This window comes from Mauremys mutica, chromosome 3 (assembly GCF_020497125.1).
Source record: "Mauremys mutica isolate MM-2020 ecotype Southern chromosome 3, ASM2049712v1, whole genome shotgun sequence".
Classification (NCBI taxonomy): Eukaryota; Metazoa; Chordata; order Testudines; family Geoemydidae; genus Mauremys; species Mauremys mutica.
The window spans coordinates 188,108,999-188,125,558 of NC_059074.1; the positions used below are offsets into that span (position 1 = coordinate 188,108,999).

Consider the following 16,560-nt stretch of genomic DNA (forward strand, 5'->3'; position numbering starts at 1 on the left):
CCAGATTAAAAGCAAAGTTGTCTTGATCAGTGAAAGCATTTAATTCATTTTCTGTCTTTCAATTTTTTTTTGTCCTTTGTCATTGCATTCCTACAGCTACCAAACTGAAGGGGATATTTCATCCTTGGATTTAAGTAGTTTATTTGTACGTGGTGCTGCATAGTGCTTTTTAGCACACAGATTTAAAGTTGACAGCTATCATGTTATATATTTCCCACCCTGTATTTTAAGTCTGAAACTATACAGTTAATAAAACCTTTAAGTTTTAATAAATTTAGATTGATGTAATTAGAAGCCTTACTGGACCTGATATGAAATGTCAGCCCCATGATATCTCTGCCTTGAAACTACCCATATGCAAAAGCCCTATTTCTTCTCTGATGTGTGTGCAAATAAGGCAGGGTCAGGGTATCATTCATTTTTAATATTTCTTGTGAACTTTGGACCATCAGAAGTGTACATGAGCCAAGAATGCAGGATGCAAACTAATGTGACTGATAGGCTGCTAGATGAATGGTGATTCAAGTATCAGTGCACAGATGGTTCTGATTTGCTGAGTTTTGTAGCTGCTGCAACTGAAGACATAAAATATCCTTCTAGTCATAAATTAGCTCTTTGGAAGCAAAACCTTGGCACCAGAGCTTTACAACCTTCAATTAGCAGGGAAAGAAGTATTTGAATGACTGTGGTATTGACATCTGTAGGCCTGCATAGTAATCATTCCTAATAGACGAGAATATCTGTTTGAGGGGGTTTTGCATGGCTAATTAACTACCAGTGAGAATATGTAATTTTTTCATGATCTCCTGATTGTCACCTTTCTCTCATGATACAATTACATTTTATTGTAGCAAGTGGCTCACAAACCAATTGTCAGCACTATTTACGTATTGCAGAAGGCAGAACAAAAGTTCATGTTTAATAAAAAGCCACTGTATTTTGATCTTGGTAATTACAGAGACTTATTTTAGCAGTTTTATTGACTTTTGTGTTTTTATCATTTTTACAACAAAACAAAGCTATTTCGGTGACAGTATTTCCTGTGCAATAATGGTCACCAATTAATCTACACTAATTTGAGTAGCTTATTTCATTTTTGTAGTTGGTGTAGTTTTCTAAACTTAATTGAAATATAAAACAATAGTTTTTTAAAAAAGGCATCTCCTTTCCTGATCTGTGTTTAGATCTCTGCTTCACCAGAATCTTACATTTTTACATATTAGACATTGACTAGTAAAGCCAAACTATGGTTCTTGATGCGTTCTTTTCATATGTGTACACAGCAAAATGCAGACCCCTTCTCTTCATAGAATGGAAGCTGGACCAATGATGTGAAGCTTACACTTTGTCCTGTCAGCTTTAAGCAGACATTCAGTAATTAATTGCAATAGGAAGAATAGTGGGTCAGAGGAAAATCAGATGTATAAAGATCAAAAAATATTATCTTAGTGAAAACTTGTATATGATGTGAAACCAAAGTAACATCAGATTCAAGACGGAAAGCATTCTGAGAAAGATACTTTAATGTGTTATTTCTCAAGTTTTTGTTCCCCGTGTTCCTAATTCAGTTTACGTTATAAATCAGCAGTTTTTCTGTAAATGTAAGTTTGTGTTACTGTAAAAAAAACTGAACAGCCAGATGCTAGATGCATGAAGATTTGCTTTGCAAATCAAAGCAACTGGCCTGCGTAAGGGGTTTTCAGGTTTTGTTTAACTTTTTCCTTCAGCTGAAAGTACAAAATCTATTATTCAGTTTTATACTTAGCCTAAAACTTTGATACTAAAGTAGAATGAAAGATGTTGCTGAACTTGTTCTGATTATGAGATTGAAGAGTTGCTACAGCATTTGCTATTTGCAAGTACACAACCCCATTACAAGTCCATAAGTGAGAAGTGTCAATTATCAGTGCTGCTGTTCCTTGGACACAGGCAGAATTCTTTGAATGGTCAATAACAAGGTCAGAGACAGGGTTGTGCTGTTTGCCGATGATTTGATCTTAGTACCTATCATCACTTAAATTTTCAGAGGGACATCACATTTCTCCTGCCTTGCCTCTTTGAAAAATATGCATGCTTGTGCCACCTCAAATTAGAGCTCTTCTTTCCTCAAGGGTATTTCTCTAGCAAGAAATACCCTTGAGGAAAGGGCAAATATATATATATAATGTAATCTAATTTACTGAAAAATGGACATAAAACAGATTTATTTTCTGAATGGTTAAAAGGAGGTTTATGGTATTCCCCATGAAGTTTAAGAAATGTGTTAGTTTACCAAATCTAAGTTACCATTTGTGTGAGAACAGAGAATACAAGCAGAGGACGTAAGATTTTCAGAAAACTAGGTTTTAACCTACAGTTGCTGGGGCTGACTGGTTGTATTGTATCTTGGGGGGGAGAGGAGGAGATAAGAGAGAGACATCCCATTTGGGGAAGATTAGGAGATTTTGGGGTGCGTGTTCCTGGAGGGGCCAGGGCTGATTCTGGCTACACTGCTGACAGTGGAATGCCTTAAAAAGCAATGTACTGCTCACTGCCCTCAGCCCATCTATCTCCTCCTTCCTTTCAACTCCTGCAATCTTACCTCCTCTGCATTTTCAGCTCTTTTACACTTCTACTCTTACTTGCCACACACCTCTCTCCTCCCATTAAAAACATAAAACGTACTACTAATTGGAGTAATTCAATAACTATAAAGCATATACAACCTCTCAGTGTAACAACCTTCTCTGAGGATTGTCAGTAACGCTTCATTCTTGAGAATTTTCCTGCATGCTCCACACCAAATCCAGAATTCTCTAGAAACCTGTTTTGGGGTCACACGGAACCTGCCTTGAGCCATGCAGTGTTCCACGTGAGCCTGTATAAGTAGAAGTGACCCTTCACTTCCTTCCAGCTGGTACTTCCTGAGGTCCGTTATGATAGCTCCATAGCCATTTTCTCTTACTCCCAATTCAAGATAGCTGTTGGAAGCAGCTGTTTTTTTTTTTTTAGCATTAGGTAATTTTTAGTCTTATTTGGAAATGTGAAGTGCCTAGTTGGTGCTTGGTGAAATGTATGTGACTGAATCAGTATTGCCTGGAGGCCCTGAGAACATCCTGGGTAGACCAAGAGCCAGAACCTGTTCCAGTTTCTTTACACCATACTGACTCTAGAGGTCTTGAAGTCTAAAGCCAAAGAACTTGTTACTTTTGTTCTATGCTATTCTTTTTCAATAGCCAGGGACAGAGAGGAAGCATGACCATGCCATAAATTATTATTCCTGCTTGCTCGTACTATATTCGGAGAAAAAAAAATCTAGAGGTAATGGTGCTGTTCCAGGGAGTCCTTGTCACTGACAAGAATCATATCCCTGGTGCCAAAGGTTAAATGGCTGACTTGGCTGCTGAGGTGTGCCATAGGGCTGCTGTAAAGTCAACTGGCTACAGCAGATCAGTAGTGACAAAATTTGGAGAAAGGAAAAATTGACTTGTAACTGGATTTCATAAGGGACGACTAAATACAGATCCACAACCTCCATCGCCCCTTCTTGGGAATGTATATTAGATTGTGATATGTGGAAGAAACTGAGGATGTAATGAGCCACAGCCCCAACTTTACTTGGAGAATTCTTTGACACAGTCCCCAGCAGTCAGAGCTTTCTAGACAGTTCCGGATAGGGTCCAGCCACATGGATCTATAGTGAAGCTACTCAAACTCCTGTTACAGTTGAATAGCTTGTCATTTTTCATTAAGATAGACACCTATCCAAGACTCTGCATGCCCTAACATTACAAGATTAATGCTAGTGAGATTTTATTTATCATTGAACAGAAACTCAGCCATCCAGGCACCTACAGAATCTCTTTCATTCATTATGGGAAGTTATACCCTCAGCCCTTCCTGGAAAAAAAACAAAACAAAACACTTTACAGATGGCTTTTGCAAAATGTCCACATGGTCACCAAATTCTGTTATTTCAGACAAGTTGGGGAGCAGTTCAAGAGTCTTGAGCATACAAAGAGAACATGCTGGCAGCTCTACTCTCTCAGGCAGGTGACCCAACTAAGGTGTCCTTTCTGATTGCAGCGGTGGCGATATGATACAGGGAGGGGATGCCATTGAGGGCTTTATAGGTGTGACATACCAGCGTATAGTCCAGACCAGTGGGGTCTGTGTCACCCATGCCTTACAATGCCTTGCTGAAGTAGCTCCCATCTGGGTTGGTCACAAACAGCTTTCCAGCATGCAAACCACACCCTGAGTGTCTCTGTGTAACTGCAGCCTGCCAGCCACATTTGTGTTACACTCCGGCTCTCACTAGCCTTGGTTATATTGCAGTCCCCAGTCCCAGATGTCCCCCAGAAATATATGTCCTGTTACTGCCCAGTCCTCTCCTAGACAGTTCAAATATTTTAAGTTTGTCATTCCTTTCAAGGAATAATATGCCAGTTTAAATTGAAGTGTCTGAATAACTATTTGAGATAAACACATTGGATTAGATAAAACAGTAAAACAAGTTGTTTAACTACAAAGATTTTAAGGGAGTACAAATAATGAGGCATTAAAGTCAGAAATGGTTACAAGAAAAATAACCACATGCTCCAGTAGATTACTGACCAAACTCTCAGGTCAGGACTCCTCCCTTAAGTCCAATGAATCCTTCCTTTGTCTCTTCAGATGCAGTGAATGTGATGGGCAGGGGGAGAAAGAGAAGGGTCCCGTGGGGTGTTCCTCCTTTTTATAGTTTCAGTACCCCTCTTGCAAAAACGTTTCCAGCTGTGCATTAGGAGACAAAAAGTCCATTTGGAAGGATGTTCCCTGCTGGCTTTTTCTTAGTTGTTTTAGCTTCCTTTGTCCTCCGGTTTGAGCATTGGCCTGCTAAACCTAGGGTTGTGAGTTCAATCCTTGAGGAGGCCACTTAGGGATCTGGGGCAAAAAATTGGTCCTGCTGGTGAAGGCAGGGGGCTGGACTCGATGACCTTTCGAGGTCCCTTCCAGTTCTAGGAGATTGGTATATCTCCCTTCCTGCTTGGTGACTCTGTTTACTGCTTAAATGCAAATTAAGCAAAGCACACACTCCTTTGTTTAGGGCAGACCTGTTTGCCAACTTCAGTTCAGGCAGGGCTGTGGGGTTTGGAACATGTTATAATAACATAGAGGGGAATCTTATAACTTCACATGCAGTGTTGCCACAAGTTTTACCAGGACAATACTGACCAGCAAATTATGAGTTTAAGTGATACCTTAATGAGGCATACTTTGTACAAAGATTATTGCAATAGACTATAGGGTTAATACAGGGGTGTATTCTGTCACAATAGGTCATAACCAACAACTTAAACTCTCCCTAGAGATCCATAGGCAGCCAGTGCAGAGACCAGAGCACTGGTGTCATGAGCTCCCAGCAACGTGTCCCATTCTCAATAAGTGAACAGCTGTATTCTGCACCCGCTGTAGTCTCTGAATACTTTTAAGGGAGAGCACATTTCAGTAGACTAATCTTGAGGTAACAAGCATGGATAACTGTGGCACTGTTTGCAACTAAACGATCACACTCTCTTACCCAGATGCAGCTGGTGGTAAGATGATTGGGTTACTGCTGTAAAGACTGTCAAAGGTAGGGAGGGATCTAAAGTCACCCCTGACTTGAAATCTCTAGTAACTAATGGTGGATGTACATGCTCAAAGGAACTGATATTGTATCTGCCATCTCCAGCTGCTTGCTCCACACCACCCTCACCTCAATCTTGTCTGGGCTGAGCTTCAGCCAGCTTGTTCTCATCTATACACTGGCTGAAGCACTGAACCACCTTGTCCAAGTCAGATGAGACCGACATACAGTGTCATCAGCTGACTGAGAATACTGCACTCCATGCCTCCTTACTCTTATTAATGTTAACCTTGTCCTCCCTTTTCCTTCCATCTCTATCATCTTAGAATGGATAATTGGGATAGAAGCCATGTCTATTTGCTTTCTATATTTCTGGGCATCAGATAAATATTTTTAGCTCTCCCAGATCTACCTGGGATGCTAGGGTTATGGCTGAATAGCCCAAGTATAATCAGAGGTCCTATCTGATAGATTTAAGGTAATATACTACTTTATTTATTTATTTAGACATGCACAAAACCATGATACACTTCGTTTAGGTGGGGAGAGAAAACAGGTGTGGGGTAAAGTTTTTCAGAAATTAAGTCCCATTTGAAAAGTGGATTGGGCACTTGGGAGCTGAACTCCTAGTGAACTTCAGAGAGAGAATCTAAGCGTCAGATTTTAAAAAGTATTTAGATAATTATCTTTGAAAAAAATCACACTAGGTGCCTATCTGCATCTTTCGGTACCTAACCACCTTTCAAAAACTGGACTGTAGGCACTTTTGAAAATTATACTTTGTAAACTTCTTGGGATTAGACCTGCAATAGTTAGAGGTTTTGTGTTTCAGCTCTTGCTTGGTGGCTGATGGAGTAGCTCTCCTATAATCCACATTGGTACAATACTCTCCTTTATTATTTCTTTGTGTAATTCCCATTCTTGAACTACTTAATCAGATTTAATTTGTAACTGCTATATCCAGGAAGAACTGCTGTGGAGAGGGCCACATGTGACTATTACTACTGCAGAATTGTTTAGTGTGCCAGAAGTGCTGAAGGGCAGCACGTGGCCTACAGGCTGTGTTTTGGCTATATTTACCTTAAGAGTTACAAATGCCAAAACCAGACATCCTTTTGACATTTAGAGTGGATATAAGATGGAAAAAAATTGCATGAACTCCTGAGTATAGCTCCCTGCCTAAGTTCCCTCTAAGCTGTGTGGCTGTGCAGCAGCCTATCAAGAGCTATGTTGGGGAGATAATCTCCCCTAGCTTGGGAGCTGCCATGGCAGGGAGAGATGCTCTCCCCCAGCCCTGGAGCTTCTGCAGCCGGGGAGAGGGGCCACTCACCCCCAGCCCAGCACGCTTAGTACTGTATTTAAGCACTTTTCTTTCTGAATTGTTGAATGTTTTCATTCTATCATGTTATTAACTCTGTGTTAACAGGCTGATTTACCAAAGCCTACACCAAAACAGTGTAAACAAAAAGAAAGCAAGCTGGATGATAAAGAACATAACTATCTAAGAAAAGCTGGTATTCAGGTAACACACAGACAATTACAAGAACAGGAGAAACCAGCTGGATTGAACAAGATGCATCAGCATAATAAACCACTGCTGGTGAGATTTTTGACATTATGGTAGAACATACATAGTATATGTGAAACCCTGAAAAAAGTTCTGCTTGAATAGTTCTGGGTTTCTTTCTACTGAAAAATTGACACAATAGACTTGTGCAAACAGCAGGCTAGATATTAGTCACAGTAACACTAGAATTTGGTATATGCTTAGACACCATTGGATAACATTATTCCAAAAATATAAGTTTCCATTCCCAGTAAGGGTTAAGTGTATATAATAATAATAAAATAATAATAATATTCCATAAAAATGCCTTTCAGTAACGTAGCAGCTAATGACAGCATAACAGTAGCACTAGTCTTGTCCTGTTTGTAGGAAAGATTTTTTGACAACTATTTTTTATATACTTTTAGTATCCTCTGACTTTCTTTTTGAAGTTTGCCTTTGTTTGTATTCTTAGTACTGTATTTAAGCACTTTTCTTTCTGAATTGTTGAATGTTTTCATTCTATCATGTTATTAACTCTATGTTAACAGGCTGATTTACCAAACCCTACACCAAAACAGTTTAAACAAAAAGAAAGCAAGCTGGATGATAAAGAACATAATTGTCTGAGAAAAGCTAGTATTCAGGTAACACAGAGACAATTACAAGAACAAGAGAAACCAGTTGGATTGAATGTGTGTCAGCATAATGAACCACTGCTGGTGAGTTTTTTGATGTTACGGTAGAACATACATGGTATATGTGAAACCCTGAAATAAGTTCTGCTTTAATAGCTCTGTGTTTCTTTCTACTGAAAGATTGGCATAATAGATGTATGCAAACAGCAGGCTAGATATTAGTCATGGTAACACCAGAATTTGGTATATGCTTAGACGCCATTAGATAACATTATTCCAAAAATATTATGAAGTTCAAAAAATGTTCTGTCATCATTGTGCATTAGGTGCAAAAATAGTGCTGCACCTCCAGTAGTACCTTTAACATTAGCTCTACAGTCACAGGTATTAAGAATGGTATCCATGACAACATTTTTGTGTAGTGGTTGTCATTAAACATTTGCAAGTCAATAATCGTTTCCTCTTCTAATTTACAGCAGGGAAACTGCTCTGATAGCACTGTTTGGTAATAGCTGGGTCTTCAATAACTGCATTTAATATTAACCAATAATCTTGGTTTCAGGCCTTGAAGAGTCAGTATTTAACTGATCAAAGCTCAATAGCATTAGCTACTCTATTATATAAAAGGTTTGAATGCCCTCATTAACTTCAACTTGTATACTTTGTATGCCAAAGTGGATCTGTACTGCTCAGCGTCACACTTCTAGGGTGCAAAGAATCATTCTGTAAAGGCTTCAGTGCTATTTGTGAGTAAGAATATTTCAGAATAGAAGGCATCTTAGGGGGGAAAATAACCCTCTCTCCCCCCCTCCCCTTTGGTCAGGGGCAGCTCTAGTAATTTGGCCGCCCCAAGCAGGGCGGCATGCCACAGGCGGCGCACTGCCGGTCCCACGGCTCCGCGGGACCTCTTGCAGGCGCGCCTGCGGAGGGTGCGCTGGGAGGGCGGCAGGCGGCTCCGGTGGACCTTTCGCAGTCATGCCTGCGGGAGGTCCACCCGAGCCGCGGGAGCAGCGAACCCTCCGCAGTTATGCCTGCGGGAGGTCCGCTGGTCCCGCGCCTCCGGTGGACCTCCCGCAGGCATGACTGCGGAAGGTCCGCCGGAGCCGCCTGCCACCCTGCCGGCAAAATGCCGCCCCAAGCGCGCGCTGGGGTCTGGAGCCGGCCCTGCCTTTGGTTTTAAGTTAATTTAACAATAACTATTTACTCAGTTTGTGCCCTTCTTACTGGATAAGGAAATCACTCATTTATGAAGCACAAGAACAAGACTTTAAAAGCAGCTTTATTAAAAAATCTTTGCTTCAAGCAGTCTGCTGCATGGAGACTCCAGTACAAGGCATCAAAGTGAAGAAGAAACAGCAAAACTGCCCCAGGGCTTCAGTCATGCAAGTGGTGAGCAGAACAATTCGGATAGAGGGCCTTAGCTAACAGGAAAAGGGTTAGACTAAAAAAGGCTCCTGAGTCCTGCCGAAACAGCCCTGAATTTTTTACATCACCTTCCCTGTTAAGGAGGGAATGCAGAGAAGGAGTTGGAAGTAGCAATTAAGATGCTATTTTTATGCAGAAATTCTGTTTTGGATGCTAGAATATAAATAGCCAATTGGACCATCCCCAACCTGCTTCCCTCCAAATCCCTCTTCTCCCACAGATCCTCAACCCCCTGTGTACCTGCCTCTTACCTGAAAGCAGCAGCTTTTGGTTCTCCACCCAGGTAGTCTATCACCTGGGTTGTGAATGATAGAGACTGGTCCCTGACATTGATCATGTGTATTAGTGGAAACTGCCAATGACAGCGGTGCCATCTTCACTGTAAATCATGTTGTGAAGGAGTATGGGGATTTGTGCTCCTTTTTCCCCTGCTTTGTGGTGATATCAGAAGCTGCACTTAGCTGGAAGGCAAGGGTACATTTAGTACAGCTGGAGGGGAGGAGTTGTGGAATATGTGTTCCTGGGTGACTGAAAGAAGGAACAAGCAATAGAAGCAGCAACCCGTGAGAAGGATCTGGTATCAAGAACAATAATGGTCAAAACAAGCCTTTTGCATATTTGGTTGCCATTAGTATTTTTTGAGTTATTTTTCCCTAGGAGGAAAAAGTAATTGGGAAATATGTCTATTTATCTGGCTATTCCACTATAGTTGTTCCTTAGTACTCACGACACATTATCACTAACAAGAGAATCAAGTTAAATATGGATGTCAGCATGTTAAAACATTCAGATGAAGAATTAAGGGGAGGGAAGTTGGAGAAAGGATATACAAAATGAAGCCATGGGAATATGTTTGGATGGTATGCTTCCTACGAATTGCTTTTATTTAACTGATTTGGAAAGTTGGTGTAGGAGAGTAATATTGGGATTACAGAAGTGATTTTGGGTGTATTTGAGAGAGAGAGAGAGAGAGAGGTTGTGATGTACAAAATTAGGAAGGATATTTCAGGCATAGATAAAAAGAAACAAAGGCTGCATGGTCCAAGCAAAAGAATTTTGGAAAGGCAAGATTTTATATACCTTTATTCTAGTCTAGGCATAGCCATGATGATGAGGAAGCTGAATATGATGAAGAGTCAGAACAGACTTAGTATATGACATGGTTATAACAGCAGGAAAGGAAGATGAGTTTGATGTGGCATTTTGAATGGACTGGAAGATGGAAGCCGGGTTTGACAGATCAAAGGAGTTTGCAAGAGTCTAGTCATCAACTTATTAAGGCAAGAGAAGAGTTGTATTTATGGAGAGAAAGTGACATATACTGGAAAACATTGAAATTGTTACAGAATTCAGTAGCAGCCTAATTGTGAGAGGTGAAGTCATTTATGACACTGCAACCCCAAGGCTGAGATGTCGAATAAGTAGGGAGAGATCTGTTTTTTGCCATTTAGATTTTTGGAGGCAATACATCAGGAAATTGCCATGTCTCTATGCCACTGATCAGGGGTGGAAATAGAAGAATTGGGAGTGGTATGTGTAATTTGGTAGCCGTGAATGCAGATATGACCTTAACCTCAGGAAGAGGAGGAAGAAAAGGGGAACAAGAATCAGAGTGGAGGGAAGTAGAACAGTTGAAGGAGACTATAGTAGTAGAGGGTATAAAAGGATGGTGTGGTCAGCAGTGTAACAGACTGTTGAATGAGGATGGAGAAGAGATGCAAGAAAGGTGTCATTAGTCACTTGGAAAATAGTGAATAGATTGGAGAAGAGTCAAGGAGAGTGAACTGACAAGAAAACCAGAGTTCAGAGCTTGCTCAAGGACTTGGAAGTGAAATGGGTGATAGCTGGAGAGGCAGAAGGGCTTTTGGGGTACAGGAAATAGTGGTATGTGTGAAGGCAGAGAAAAAAAAAACACCAGCTGGGGAAGGAAGAGCATGAGAGAAGGCATGAAGGCAAATGACAGAGGATCAGAGTAGAACACCACCTGTATTGGAGACTATAGAGAAAAATAGTTCATGAGGTAGTTATCTTTTTGTGGCGAAAACTGGACTGAGATGAAGTGTCAAAGAACGACTTCTATATCTAATTAGGAAGGAGAATCAGTTGGCAAGCCTAATGGAAGATAATTCAGGGTCCATGTTGACTTTCTCCACTACACATTTTTCATCCAAAGGACTACAATGCCAGGATAGAGGATAAGTGGGATGGATTTAGCAAAAGAAACTAGTGTGGATGAGAGTGGGATGGAATATGAAAACTATAGTCCGAACAGGCATCAGGAAAGAGAGGAGGAAATTCGAAGTCAAAAGAGGATATTTACGGACAGGAGTCTGCAGAAGGAATGTGGGATGGGAAGGTAGCAACATTAAAGGAAGAAATGATTGTCAAAAGAAACTTCAGGACTAAAATACAAGAAACACAACTGTGCGTTGAAGAAAGTTTTGCGATAAGGGTTGTGGGTGCAGGAGTCAGTTCAGAGGTGAAGATCAAAGCAGCCATAAAGTTGATGCTTCTGGAAATTAAAAACCACCTACACCTTTGAGGAATCATGACAAGTTTTGCTGTACTGTGGAGATATAAAATGAAATCTAAATAAATAGGAACAGCACATTTGACAATCAGATGTTTAGAATGTGTATATAATAGCTTTATTAGCAAGAATATTGTAAATGTTACAGATTTTCACAATTTTGAGGACAAAGATAAAGGTATTAGAGCCCTTTAGATGTTGCTTTAAAAAATGGAATTCTAAATATTTTTTTGCAAAGCATTTAGTCTACATGTTATAAAACCAAACCCCACATTAATTTGTAGATATGAACACTGCTGTATTTGTGCATTTATAAAGCTTTAAATGCTAGCTGCATCTGACAGAATGTTCACAAAATCTAGAGGGGTTAAATCTCTACTCCTAGTAGCTCAGCAAACGTTACTAGCAAATCTTGCTAAAAGCTTGTCAGAATTTGTTCTTTCACTGTAGTTCTTTGATATTTGCATATAAGTTTCCCCCAGAAAGCAATGTAACAGAATATTTTAATCTTTGTTCTTCTGATTCAGATTTCCACTCTGTTTAATGCTGGAAACATTTAAATTTTTTTCTCTCTTGCAGGAAAACACCATAAGACAACTACACAGGCACTATCCCCAAACAGTTTTCTGGGAAGTTAAAAAGAAACCACACCAAAACAGCATTACATATTCTCCAGTATCTTTGCAAGAACCCAATAGAGATTTTACTTGTCCTTCTGTATCCAATATTTTTAAGCTTGCATTTACTGAAGAGAGGTACCAATACACCATGACCATACTTGTACTTCTGATATTAATATTCCTTGTGTTGTATTTTCTTTGATATCACCATTTAAAATGTCTTGAGTTTATGTGCAGTGTCATTCACCCAGAGCTGTACAAGTTATTTTTTCAAAGTTTCTTCATAGACATTTTCACCGAGATTGGCTTGAAAAAGATTTGTAAAGTAACATACTGTAAATAGATACCCTTTAACCTCTACGGTGTACAAGGCTACATGTGTGTTACACTATTTTTATTTGGTTGTTTCTATTCTGAACATTAGGCATGCTTCCCAGAACTAGCCCTTTCATAGGGTAATACTAAAAATTGTAGAAGAATTAAATCTCCTGTGTCTTTCATGATAAAGGACTCTGGTATATGTTTGATATATAGACATTGTTACATCTTACTTTTACTCTTGCTTCAACAAATAGTTTTAAATACTTGTGCATGTAATTAGTAACATCATGCTATAATTTTTACAGTGGAATAAAATATAAAATCCACAAGTGTTTATCAAATTAACATTAACTGTCTGCTGCTCTTATTTTTTCCACTTTTCCTAAGCTCTATTACTGTACTTTATTCAATTTTACATTCCCATTAGCCTTCCTAAAAGATTTCCTTACCTTGTTACAATATGGACATTCACCAAAGATGACATTAAAACTTTGTCTGCTAGAAGGAAGACCTTGTAACCACTGCAAGATAAGATAATGAAAACTTAATATTTATTTTATGCCTAATTTAGGAATGAGTCTAAAGTTCTTATAAACAGTGCTCTTCACCATAGTAGTTGATAAATCCCTGATTTGTAGTGTTTTCACAGTGGATTAGGAGCATGCAATTTCGCTGGATTAGTTTTCTGTACAATCTACCTATAATGATTAACTGGTTTCACTTACTGAAAGTACTCTAAAGTGATCCTCTCTGACTTCCCCCACACTCCCTTCTGAGGTTTTCAGAGCAGTATTATTAAATTGTTCTACTTTTGTAGCACCTAGAAGCGCCTGTCTGGATTAGACTTTTGCCTGTACACACACAGTAAGGCAGGTTCCTTGCCCCCCGAAGAGCTTATAAGACATAAGTGAGTGATGGGAGAGAACACTAGGGAAGCAGCAATAAGAACATGTAATTAAGAAAGCTTCTGCTTCATTGCTGATAAAGTTCTCTCTCACCAGTCCTTTACCCGTCACTTAACTAGCTATTTCTACTGCTTCCATAATATTCTCATACAGAAGGAATTGGAGCCAAGTGGATTTGTTACATTAATAAAAATTTTACCTCAAACAAGCAAGCCTGATGGAAAGGTTGTCCACATCGGGAATCACCACACACCTGGTCTGGAATAGCACCATCAAGTCGGTAAGCATAACAGATACCACAGTCCATAGTGAAATCCTTAAAAATACAAAACAAAGTATTTCAGACAAGTTAACTTTTTTGTACATTAACATATCTCAGGGTGGAAATTAGGAAGAAATAAAGTACACCGCTTTCTAATTATTGTGTATTTCTTCCTTTAAAGGTCCATTTCATCTGTTCCAAGATTGGAACTAGTTCTATTTACAGTCAATATATATGATCATCTTCTCCCCACCCTACACCCCGTCATGATGTTGTACAAGCATCCATCATCTTTGTCTGTCCAAAGCAAAATTAAGGTCCACCTGCATACCATCTTTGATGCAATCCATGTATTGCTTCCTCAGGATCTCTTTCCTACCATATTCTCCATGCTATCTTCACCAGGTCCTCTTTGTTCATCCTCTGTATGTGTCCAAACCAGCAAAGTTGCGCTTCCTGGATTTTGTCAGCCACATCACAAACTGACTTCCATCTTAATGCTTTCATTTCACTATCTGTCCCTTTGGGTAATCCTTTATTGTACAAAGACATCTTATTTCAAACACCTGTAGGCACTGACCTTGAGTCTCTACCACCCAGGCTTCTGCACTATATCACACTGTGGAGTGTGTCACGCTGTTTGGAGTGGCTAACAACAGAGTGCCTACTTCAGGGAGGACTATCAGAAAACAAGGGATGATACCCCAAACTGGTGCTATGTTCTATAATTAGATTTCACCATGCCAGCAACAAATGTGAACGCCTGGATCACTGTATCAGGCTTACCATGGAATCCCCTTAGAGTCTCCAGCCTGTCTTGCCACCCAGACAAACTGGATTTTGTGATAATGGTCATTTAAACCCAAAATCACAGCACATCAGGTTTCACTTACGCCAGATCAATTGGTATTCCAGATCTTATGCCAAAGACAACACTGGCAGCCATTTCTATAGTAAACTAACTAAAGGTTTATTAGCAAAGAAATAAGAGTTATTGAGAGGTTAAAGCAGGTAAAAAAATATTAACAGGTACGTCACAGTTTGTAGCAGTAATCTAATAAACTGCCAGCTTCACAGAAGTTTTTCAGGTATCCAGATTGTCTCTGAGGAACTCCGCTTTGCATCTGGTATACTTTCTTGCAAGAGTCATAGAAGATTAGGGTTGGACGAGACCTCAGGAGGTCATCTAGTCCAACCCCCTGCTCAAACCAGAACCAACCCCAACTAAATCATCCCAGCCAGGGCTTTGTCAAGCCAGGCCTTAATAATCTCTAAGGATGGAGGTTCTGCCACCGCACTAGGTTCTACTAGGTTCTACCACCGCACTAGCATTGCAGTGCTTCACCCTCCTAGTGAAATAGTTTTTCCTAATATCCAACCTAGACCTCCCCCACTGCAACTTGAGACCATTGCTCCTTGTTCTGTCATCTGCCACCACTGAGAACAGCCTAGCTCCATCCTCTTTGGAAACCCCTTTCAGAGTAGTTGAAGGCTGCTATCAAATCCCCCCTCACTCTTCTCCTCTGCAGACTAAATAAGCCAACTTTCCTCAGCGTCTCCTTAAGTCATGTGCTCTAGGCCCCTAATCATTTTCATTGCCCTCTGCTGGACTCTCTCCAATTTGTCCACATCCTTTCCGTAGTGGGGGGCCCAAAACTGGACACAATACTCCAGATGTGGCCTCACCAGTGCCGAATAGAGGGAAATAATCACTTCCCTCGATCTGCTGGCAATGCTCCTACTACTGCAGCCCAATAGGCTGTTAGCCTTCTTGGATACAAGGGCACACGGTTGACTCATATCCAGATTCTCATCCACTGTAATCCCCAGGTCCTTTTCTGCAGAACTGCCGCTTAGCCAGTCAGTCCTCAGCCTGTAGCAATGCATGGGATTCTTCCATCCTAAATGCAGTACTCCACACTTGTCCCTGTTGGACCTCAGATTTTTTTTGACCTAGACAAATCCTCCAATTTGTCTAGGTCACTCTGGACCTTATCCCTACCCTCCAGCATATCTACCTCTCCCCCCAGTTTAGTGTCATCCACCAACTTGCTGAGGGTGCAATCCATCCCATCATCCTGATCACCTTCCTCTCCTCCAAGTGCTTCAAAATGGAATCTTTGAAGACCTTCTTCATGATTTTTCTGGGGACTGAGGTGAGGCTAAACAGTTCAGAAATGAAGGATTTTTCTGAGAATCCATATTTATATTTTTCTTGTGACAGAAAGCAAGCTGACAGTCTTTCTACCCACATGGGCTTTTCCTTTGTCAGTGAGTGAGGAATGCACTTAGCCTTTTGATGTCTGACCATCATACATAATAGCCACTTGCTTTGAAATTAGCATTTTCTGTTAAAGTCCTTTATTAGCATTTCACAAGATTTCTTTGATGGGTTATTTAGTTACAGGGTTATGCACAATGTAAATGTTTGCTATTACATTATAACAGAAACTGATAAGTGAAAACAATACAAGTAACATTACACTAGTTATCATGAAGATTAAATTCCTGAATACACCCTTACATTTATACTAATTTTGATCTATACGAATACACAGGTGAATACATTCTAGCCCACTGGTCTGCCAGCGTTATAGTGTGTACCATTGTTCTATATAATTGGGCTTTCAGTCTCAGTGGCATACACTTCTGATGTGCAACACCTGGGATGTTATTCCTCACACTTCTAGCACTCAAATCTAGCTTTTGGCTCATGTTCAAAC

The 16,560-nt window shown here is 40.1% G+C and overlaps 2 protein-coding genes across 5 annotated transcripts in view; one reads left to right on the forward strand and one right to left on the reverse strand.

The window, feature by feature from the left end:
• The window catches only part of VRK2 (VRK serine/threonine kinase 2), a 75,540-nt gene extending 62,525 nt beyond the window's left edge, over positions 1–13,015 (forward strand). For 3 of the 4 annotated variants that reach the window (XM_045009461.1, XM_045009462.1, XM_045009465.1), the window contains 3 exons: positions 7,017–7,190; positions 7,688–7,858; positions 12,309–13,015. In XM_045009461.1, the coding sequence (XP_044865396.1) occupies positions 7,017–7,190; positions 7,688–7,858; positions 12,309–12,551 (588 nt within the window). In that variant the 3' untranslated portion in view covers positions 12,552–13,015. The remainder of the gene's footprint in view (positions 1–7,016; positions 7,191–7,687; positions 7,859–12,308) is intronic. The other variant, XM_045009463.1, reaches the window with a different exon arrangement.
• FANCL (FA complementation group L) overlaps positions 12,370–16,560 on the reverse strand; it is a 73,175-nt gene continuing 68,984 nt past the window's right edge. Inside the window, exons 12-14 of the mRNA XM_045009466.1 lie at positions 13,775–13,891; positions 13,120–13,191; positions 12,370–12,655 (exon numbers count right to left, since the gene is read on the reverse strand). Of these exons, the coding sequence (XP_044865401.1) occupies positions 12,620–12,655; positions 13,120–13,191; positions 13,775–13,891 (225 nt within the window). The 3' untranslated portion in view covers positions 12,370–12,619. The remainder of the gene's footprint in view (positions 12,656–13,119; positions 13,192–13,774; positions 13,892–16,560) is intronic.